Here is a 10,107-nt window from a genome sequence, read left to right as displayed (position 1 = left end):
CACACTGTCATTTCTCTTATTTACCAAATGTCTGGATCCAAAAATCACATGTCTTGTTCTTGAAATGCTTCCAACAACCTGTATTTTACATTATTATTATTACAGGATACCAGATCACATTACTACAGGTTACAAAGTCAGTAGAAAGAAGGAAGTACTACTGAAAAATGACTTAAAATAGGAAAATGCCAAATACAATCAGCATTTCAACTCTTTCACCAGGAAGTTTGGGTGGATTCAGTGTGGAGCCAGTCATCACCCTCAGCTAGTGGCCCCTTAATTAAAATCAGCCAGTGCTTTACCACTATACAACTGTATATAGAAACTTATTAAATAGCAATGTTGCAAAAAGTGAAAGTATCATAGAAATGGTGTTAAAATATCACAAAGACGTCTATTATTACTTAAAAGAGAACTACTTCTTGAGTTAAAGTCTTAAAGTATCTGACTTTATGAATCAAAAGTGATTTTCTCACAATAAATGTACTTAAGCATCAAAACTAAAGTTAAACGTCAAAGCCTACATATATTTACATGTGGGTGGATGGATTATCAGCCTTTTCCTTGATGTTGAAATTTTATTTTTCAATCCAATGAATGAAATAAATAATACAAAATGTGCTACTTTGGCTCTGATGCAGCATGTAATCTGAACAAGAAGTAACTAAAGTACTCACATAAACACAGTGGGGTAAAAATTAGGCCAAAATATTTGCCTCCAAAATACAGAGAGGAAGTGTAAGGTAGCAGAAAGTGGAAATATTCATGTGAAGTAAAAGTACCTCAGAATTGTACTTAATTATCCTCCAGTAGTCGAGGTGTTGAACATACAGTTGTGCTCAGGTGCACCTTCGTTAACATTCAGTGTCAGTGAGTTTACATCTAAAAGATTTGTCATGCTCAGTAACTTGTTCTTGGTTCAAAGCATTTCAACAAGGAAGGTTCAGCTTCAGTGGGTTCATGTGTGATGAGTTCAAGTGACACATTAGCTGTCAGGTGGCCAGACTGGATATTTTTAGGGAGGAGGCCTTTTCCTGTCTTTGACCCTACGGAGGACTATTTCTGCCAGAAAAGACAAAAAAAAAATAAAAAAAAGAGTAAGTAAAATTAAGCTTGATGGAAAAATATCAAGTCAGTTATGAGATAAAAAGTCAGTAAAAAAGTTTGAAAATATGAGAAAAGAAATCGAAAATATGAGATGAGTCAAAATTGTGAAATACAAAATGTATAATTATGATAAAAAAGTCAAGATTTTACTCATAATTTCCATTTTATCTCATGAGTATGACTTTTTATCTCATAATTATACCTTCTTATTTCATAATTCTGCCTTTTTGTCTCATAATTATTCTTTTCCAGCTCATAATTATGACTTTCATCTCAGAATTCACTTTTTACTTTTACAATCTTTTACTCTCCTTCATAACTTTGACATCTATCTCATGATTATGACTTTTTAACCTGATCATTTTGATTCAATTGTGACTTAACCATGTTTTTTTTTTTTTCTTAAATCAAGTTTTTCATAATATATATTTTTTTGTTTTTGTTTTGTTTGGCAGAAATTAGCTTCCACATTGACCTGTGTCCATGTCTAAAGTTAAAGTTAAATAGGGTAATCAATTATCCCTGGTGTAAACTGCAGAATGACGAGATGGAAAATTATATAAACACTTCATATGTTCTGGGTCTGAGATAACTTTATTGATCCCTCAGCTGTGAAATTCTTCTTGTTACAGCTGCTCAAGTAAATATTGCATTAATGATCTGATGGATTCTGCTGATCTGCCTCCATCATGTCTCCCTGATGTGGTTCTGATGATAATCTTCGTCTCAGCTGTGGACGGTCCTGATGATGATGATGATGATGATGATGTTCATGTCTGGAGATGCTCCCTCTTCATAAACTCCGGCTCCGCGCTCCCGCTCATGCGTCCGTGCGCGCCCCCGCGGGAGACGTCATGAGCGTCTTACTACCCAACATGGCGGACTTTGATACCATTTATGAGTTGGAAGACGAAGAGGATGAGCACGTAGTGAGCGAGGAGCACTTGCCCCGATACTGTCCGGAGCCCGTGATCATGCGAGGTGCCGGCCACATCACCGTGTAAGCAGAGCCGTGTTTGTCGCTCCTGTCCGGCCGCCGGACGCTTTGTTGTGTGGCTGTCTTCATCCTTAGCCTGGTTAGCCGATGCTAGCCTGCGAGCTAACGCCAAACACAACAACTAACGGTTAGCCGTTTGTTTCTGTGAGGACGGTTAGTTTAGTTTAACGACATAAACAAGCGTTGAGAGTTGTATTTCACAGTGACAGACATATACGTGGCAGGCTAGCACCTAAAAATTGATTAGCAGCAGAGTTTACATGTGATGTGTCGTTAGCTCAAAGTGTGTGAATGTGACGTTATTATCGAGCAGGCTAACACATCTTCACCGGTCTCTAGACGTTAGGGTGTTATCTACCATGTCAGCTCGTTGTCACCATCTCAGTGAACGTCTAAGACAAGTTTAATCACTGTTTATATGTGGGGTGTCAGCTCCTTAGCTGCCATGTTTTTTTTTCCAGGGTGATAACCAGAGTGGAGCATAAAGGACGTCATCCCCCCCTCACATGACGTCATGTAGTAGTTCAGTGATGTTCAGAGTGAACTACAAAAGCTGAAATGGTTTATAGGTGTCATCATAACTAGTTAAAGGTGCAATATGTAGTTTATTGGAAGAGATTTCAATCAGAAGAGACAGATCTTGTTTTTATTAATGCATAATCAAACTAAATAAACAACCTATCTTTATTTTCATGGATCAACCAACAAACTGACCTGAAATGGACGACACAGTTTCATACTGTTTTGTTTTGTTTATATGTGGCGGACCCTGCCATCTTTCTATCTTCATGATCTTCTTCTGGGGACCTTATTCTTTTCTGAGAACAGCTTGTTTATTCAGTTATGGGGGAAAATATATATATATATTTCTGAATTTGTATTGTTGTAAATAATAAAATTCAGAGTTGGAATTTCTTCTCTAAAACTACATAGTGCTCCTTTAATCTGACAAATATATGCTGAGTCTTCTTTAGCCTGATTCTGATAAGACAATCAGCCATGGTGACAGGAAACCAATACAGGAATCTATGTCAGCGAACAGCCTTTTCATATTATTCATGTGAGGATATGCACAATTATATTGATTCACAAAAACCCTTTTTTCTCCTGATCTACGATAACCCTCTCTAACTTGTACCGTCCCACCGCTGGATGTGAGTTGTTGGAAAAGCTTGAAAATACACCTTGAAAAATACTTTAAAAATGCCAGAATTTGACTCTGGAAAACATGAAGGAACGCTGATTTTAAGCTGCTTCATCAGCAGCTGACTGCAGACCAACATTGCAAATGTTATCTTACTCACTTACCGGGAATGATCACACAGTTCTCATGTGAATAGAATAAAATACTAATGGTTTATGGGAAGTTTTGAGGTATAATCTTATTTTCCTGGTTATGATTTGTTGGTACATTGTGGAATTTATTTCTTTGGATCCTGATTTTACTGATGATGATTTAAGGATTATTGTATTGGTTCGTTACTGATATGATGCCACTTAATTACCTTCACTCCTTTATATATACTCTCTTTACATCAAGAGCTGCAATAGAAATGTCTTTATTGTACAATCCTTTTGTGTTTTATTTTAATGTCCCCCTAGAGAGCAACAGCAATTAGTCAATTGGTTGTCGACTATCATATTAATCGCCAGCTGTTTTGATACATGTATTTATCAGTTTGCTAAAAGAAAAAAGTCATTTTTTCTGATTCCAGTCTCTTAAGTGTGATTTTATTTGTTTCTTTATTCCTCTGTGACACTAAACTGAATATATTTAGAGTTGTGGACAGAACAAGACATTTGAAGACATCATCTTGGGCTTTGGGAAACACACTGATCAACATTTTCACCATTTTCTGACATTTTATAGACAAAATAGCTAATTTATTAATCAAGAAAATAACTGACAAGATAATTGACAGATTAACTGACAATGAAAATAATTATTGGTTGCAGCACTATTCGTAATGGTGGCTAAACTGAACCCAAATGATTTGTGAGCGAGCATGTTATGTCTCATTACATGATCAGATGATATATTTCTCCTCAGGCTCTTTTTTTCACCGTGTCCATAGTAATGGCAGATTTTGTACTCAGTTTAAGATGCATCTTCATTTCACTGTTCTCACATTCTCTTTGTTGTATTTTTCAGGTTTGGACTGAGCAACAGATTTGACACAGAATTCCCCTCTATTCTCACGGGAAAGGTACAGTTGCCTTTTAGTTTTTCTTGCCCTTCAGTGTTGCAGGCTGCTTTCTGTTCACTTCCAAGTCGGGAGAATTAAGCAATTAAAAGCCACAGTGATTCTATTGTTCTTTTGGGCCTTTAACAGCCCCAACTTCCCCAAACCGGTCCATTCAAACCTCTCCAAGAGGTTTTGATTTGACGGAGATGCATTTCAACTAACGCGCCACAGCGCATAGAAAAGAGCCTGAATGTGCTGCTGTCCAGCTCTGTAAATGAGTAAGCCGTCTATGGGGCTCGGTTGGCGGGGACCCCAGTGTTTTTGAGGGTCCAGCTCCAGGTGATAAAATAATGAAATGAAGACTCTGCCGCAGACAAGAAAGGAAAGCTTCCTGGGTCGGACGCAGAAACACAAAAAGGCTGTAGGGGTAAGAGCAGGCCGAGGGAAGTGTGGGGCAATAAAAAGTATCTTCAGTATTGTGACCCAGGGTGACATGTGATGGATGAGGTCACAATTATGATGATTGAAGGGTGCAGATCAGGCCCTGCTGGGCTTTATTCTGAGGTCTTTGGCTGTTTGCAAAGAGACCTTTGCATCCTGTCATAAAAGATTACGACCCCGGTTTTATGGCGTACAGACTCGGCGAGGAATGAGCATCCATTCAAGTTGTTTGGCCGGCGCAGCCACAGGCACTGAGCTTATCTCTCCTTTGAGTCCCTCCTTGCCTTGAACAGTCTAGAGCTCGGTTAGCAAGTCAGAGGCAGAGTATTTGGAGATCTCATCTCATCTCTGGACAACATCTGCAAATATCTACCTGTTGGTTTTCTAAAGCTCTTTGATCTCTGTGCTCAGGTTATCTTCTGAGCAATTAGGAATCTTTCATGTCAGCACCACCTCCAAGCACTTGAGTTGTCTCTCGCTCTGAGCAATTTGCTTCAATATTCCCCCAAATCTCCCCCAATTGCATATGTAGAAACTGTTGATTTTGGTATACACACGTGCACATCCATCATTTCTCCTTTTTGTTTTTCTAGGTAGCACCAGAGGAATTCAAAACCAGCATCAGCAGGGTGAACGCTTGTTTAAAGAAGAACTTGCCTGTGAATGTGAAGTGGCTTCTTTGCGGCTGCCTGTGCTGTTGCTGTACAGTAGGCTGCAGTCTATGGCCTGTAATCTGCCTCAACAAGAGAGTAAGTCCCAGACCTCCTGTGACACGAGTTGGACAGTTTAACTCTCCCTTACATCAGCGCTGATTACTCAGGGGCTGTTATAGCAATTCAGAAGCATTGGTCTAAGTGTAGAGGGTAATAACAGCTTGTGTTCAATTAGTGGCTCTGTGTAGAAATGACGCATTGCGCTGCTCAGCTCCTGTCCTGCCCAACTCAAGGGTGTGTCATTTAAAGGTGGTGTTACAACTCAGAATTAATGACAGCGAAGTGGAGATTACTAGCTGGTAAATTAGGAGCCCAGTCCATAAATCCTAAACTGCGGCTGTTTACTGTTACCTGTTAAAGTGTTAAGACGGAGTAACGATTGTTAATGTACGTGCATTTGTTTTCTTTTCCAACAGACAAGACGGTCTATTCATAAGTTGTTAGAGTGGGAAAATAACCGGCTATACCACAAGGTAAGACAGGAGACAAATTGCACATTAGCACCTGTGTGAAAGTGCTTAATTGTTTGTGTCAGTGTGCAGTGGAAGTGGAGTATCATCATGATGGATAATGACCATTAATCTGTTTTGTAAACTCTTTAAGCCCTCAAAGCAGTTTGAGTCAGATCTGGCGCACGGGGCCTGAGAGGATCGTGAGGTCAGCAGTAAAATGCCGTGTTAATTTTGTTTTGTCTCGCAGCAACAAATTACAGCTAGTAGCTGCGCAAAGGCATAAAGGAAGCTCTTCAGGGTGTCTGGCCACAGTTTGACCCTGGTGAGACCAGACAGCCCTGCTCTCAAATTCCCCCGACACTGAAGGGGAGATTTCAGACAGATTTTTCTTTGTGTGTGTGTGTGTGTGTGTGTGTGTGTGTGTGTGTGTGTGTGTGTGTGTGTGTGTGTGTGTGTGTGTGTGTGTGTGTCTGCTGAGTGTGAGAGAGAGATGGTCATTCATTGTGTCTGTGTCTTTTCTTCTCTCATCAGCTGGGCCTGCACTGGAAACTCAGCAAAAGAAAATGTGAAAGCAGTAATATGATGGAATACGTAAGTAAGCTGTCAAAGCAAAAACTATATATTATTGGATAATGACATAATATAATGATTATTTGCGTTAGCCGAGTAAAGGAAGATCATTTGTCGTCAATAAAAACATCAGGAAAATAGTAAATATCTCCTTGAGCCTGAAGTAACATCTTTAAAGTCTTCGTCCAACACACATACAAAGAAAAGAAACAAATCCTCACATTTGTGAAACTAGCCATAAATAAACAAATTCTTATATCTATACATCGGCCGATATTCTTTATTTATAAATACACAAAAACACACATTTATTCATCAAACATGCATGTGTTGTAAAGAAGTAACAGGGCAGGACATTTAGAATTCTAACGATAAACTTAATTGCCTAAAATGACGTCAGTGCACTGAAACAATAAACCTTACTGGGAATTTATTAATTACACTTCACATCAGCGATATTGATATAAAAGGCCAATATCAGCCCATCATATCAGGGTTACTGTATTAAAACTTTGTCTGTTTGACTAATTCCATTTTAAGTCGGACACTGGTGTAAAAGTCCTTCAAAATACAGAGATTTAAAAAAAAATAAATGTGGGGACGTCTGGAAAATGAGAATGTTGTGCTCTATAAAGATAGTAATATGATCCAGCATAACAGTAACATAAGAGCTGCCCGCTCTCTTTCTCTTTGTCCTTTTTTTTTTGTATGAATAAGTATATTGTACTAATTTTGGGGTAGAAAACACAATAAATCTCTTTGTCAGAGTCTAAAAAATAAGATGAGTCACATGCTTTCTTATGGAAAATCTCCTGAGACGTTATACCAATTAATTTTCTGTCAGATTGATTAATAATTTCATCTCCAGTTAGAACATTGTGTTTAAACATCTTGCAGTTGTCATAGATGATAATGAGTTGTGTCTTTTTTCTGTCTGTAGGTGATTCTTATAGAATTCTTACCCAAATATCCTATATTCCGACCGGACTGAGGAGGCTGCTGAAGGACTGGACGTGTGGCCCTTGAATCTTATCCTTAGTGCCTTGTATATACAGTATGTTGGAATAAGGGTCTGCACCGGTGTCTCTCGTGACGACCCCGTACATCTCCCAGTACCTTGTACATTAGAAAATTTGCAACACTGTCACTTTGCTTTAGAGCAGATTTTGCACATTTTTTCCCGACAGAACTAGACATGTCCCCTCTGTTGCACTCGGATGTGTATTTTTTTGTTACATGTGACAAACAAGTGAAACTCTCGAAAAAGTGCATTTACCCCAAAGAACCGTCAGCCTGTATCCCATCTATTATATCCGTAATCCCTTGCAAAGAATGTGATGCCTCCACCTTCCTTAACTATCCTTGCCTTATGTATGATCTTTTTAAAAAGAGAAGAAAAAAAAAATAACTCTACATGTAACAGGAAGAGGAAGGCATTGGGTAATTCAACAAGTCTGAAGATTTAAATGCTGTTTGTTGGGTTTCCGCTCTTTGAATTCTTTGCAAGTAGATGGGATGGTTGAAATTGCCTAACGTACAGTGTACGTCACCACCCTGTGTTTTTTCTTTACATTAACCCTCTGTACATGGGAACTAGCTCGTAAAAGAACTTGACCTGTAAATACCATGTTAGGATAAGCTGTACAGTGGTATACCATTGTTTACATAAAGTTACTTAGCTCTTTAGTTTTTTTTTGCCAATATATTGCTGTACCATAGTTTTGATTAATGAAAGATGTCTATGTACCTTTCTAGTTTATATGGACCTGTTTACCTTGTAAGCCATATAGTTACAATGTACATGATGCCAGAGTTAGGACTGATTATTGCACTCGAGCCCAGTAGAAAGTCAGAAGATAAAGATTAATCCAGCGCATGTCACTGTGCGTATTTTTTTTTTTGCCAATAATGATGACTCGTCAACCGTTAAAAATGGAGATAGTTTCATCTCTGATGTGCAAGTTGGAAGATAGTGATTTGAACTCTCACTCTTCCACACATCTATTAATCATTTTAACCCAACTTTGCATTAATATTTTTTATGGTTTTGTACTCCTCCCCGTGCTGTGTTTGGTCCTCCAGATGTGTTTAGGAAGCACATATTTCATGGCGTTTTGATCAGATGTTTTTTTTTTTGTCTGAGCCATCGTGTCCAGTGTTCGTATTATTTCCCCTGAATCTTAGTCTTGAGATTGCTGCATCGCGTTGTATTATTAGAGTGCCTCTGGAATAGTCGGTGAACCACGGAGATGTACAGGTTGAAATCTGTTCTCTTGTACGAAGGAGATTTTAAATCCTCCTCCCAGTATTGTCCCTGTTACAACTCTTGTAAATGTTTGTCATGATGACCTAATCCCTACGGAGAGAGAAAAATAAATTGTTGATTTTGATTTTACTTTGCAGCAGCTTTGTTTTCTTTTTCATTAGACACGGTCAGATGATGAATGATGTGTAACAGATCGGTAACACTTTGTAATAAAGGTGCAAATCATCTTATACTTAAATGATGCTCAACTAATGCTTAACCCGAAGGAAAAGTTCACCCAAAAATGAATAAATTAGTCATTATCTACTCAGCCTCACATGGATGAAAAGTTGGTTGAAGTTTCGTAGTCCACAAAACATTTCCAGACCTTCACAGCAAAACAGTGTTGCAGCGTTCTCCTAAACAAGTGAAGTAAATGTGGACTAGTTTAAAAAAATAATGGAAAAAAACACCTTAGAGCTCGTTCAGCGTTAGTCTCTAGAAGCCCTGAGACTCTGAATTGATTTGAAAAGACTTAATTCACCCTTTTCATGAATCTTCTATGTAGCTACCAGGCTAAAAGCAAAATAACTATTATTTTATGTTCAATTAACTATAAATTTACCATTTTGCTACCAAATGAATGAATTGTTTAATTGATTATTGAATTCGAGCTAATCAAGTCATAGTATCTTGATCCTTTGTTAATGGTGAGCAACAGAATTCATGATCCACCATTAAATCAGTATGAGCCATGCTTAAGTAAAGAATGACTTAAGTATATATTTGTGTTTATTATAAAGTGTGATCATTATTCAGCCAAAGCACTTCACGTGACGCCTGCTGCAGAAATGTGTCTATTTGTCATGTTTAACAAGGTGTTGAATCGTTAACTTTAACAAGACGGACCGCAATTTGTCACACATTTGTAAAACTCAGGAATGATGTCACCATAACCTGCTGCTACTTTCTAACGTCGCGGACCAGCGGCCAGAGAAAAAACCTGCACCGTGTCTCTGCTGCGTCTCAACCACAACCCGGAACACCGAGGTGGTGGTCTCACTTCAGTGTGGCTGCTTTTTATGGTCCTTTGTTTTTTTGTTTTCACATTCACCGTCTGTCCCCTGTTTAGGACAGAAGGGTCCAGGAACCTTTTTACTGCTCCAGGTCGCTGCCACCACCACCAGATTGAGTTAATGTGGGAAATGACTAGCTCGGCTTTAAAGTTTAGACCGTAAGAAGTTTCAAGATTCAGCCAAGATCCCAAAGAAAGTAATCTGATTTGTAAAGAACAATAGTTGTGAGATAAAGATTTATCTAAAGAGCAAATAAAATGCATTTGACCTCATGTTCTACCACTGGTTACCACTAAGCAGTCTACTGTACAAGTACATCT

The 10,107-nt window shown here is 38.5% G+C and overlaps 1 protein-coding gene across 1 annotated transcript; it reads left to right on the top strand.

Annotated features, from left to right (window-relative positions):
• The first annotated feature begins 1,943 nt into the window (after positions 1–1,943).
• chic1 (cysteine-rich hydrophobic domain 1) lies at positions 1,944–8,861 on the top strand. Its single transcript, XM_030396673.1, has 6 exons — positions 1,944–2,107; positions 4,257–4,311; positions 5,325–5,480; positions 5,861–5,917; positions 6,428–6,487; positions 7,407–8,861. The coding sequence occupies exons 1-6, from the start codon at positions 1,962–1,964 to the stop codon at positions 7,455–7,457; spliced, it is 525 nt and encodes a 174-aa protein (XP_030252533.1). The 5' UTR covers positions 1,944–1,961; the 3' UTR covers positions 7,458–8,861.
• Positions 8,862–10,107: the final 1,246 nt, after the last annotated feature.

This window comes from Sparus aurata, chromosome 18, assembly GCF_900880675.1.
Source record: "Sparus aurata chromosome 18, fSpaAur1.1, whole genome shotgun sequence".
Classification (NCBI taxonomy): Eukaryota; Metazoa; Chordata; class Actinopteri; order Spariformes; family Sparidae; genus Sparus; species Sparus aurata.
The sequence above is the reverse complement of the archived record's forward strand: the minus strand, read 5'-3'. Positions and strand labels throughout refer to the sequence as shown.

Bases quoted from the DNA above. Each gene is read 5' to 3' on its own strand.
- chic1 (XM_030396673.1), top strand. From the start codon at position 1,962: ATGAGCGTCTTACTACCCAACATGGCGGACTTTGATACCATTTATGAG. The intron at 4,312-5,324 runs GTACAGTTGCCT...TTGTTTTTCTAG, and splicing joins CCTCTATTCTCACGGGAAAG to GTAGCACCAGAGGAATTCAA. The intron at 5,918-6,427 runs GTAAGACAGGAG...TTCTCTCATCAG, and splicing joins ATAACCGGCTATACCACAAG to CTGGGCCTGCACTGGAAACT.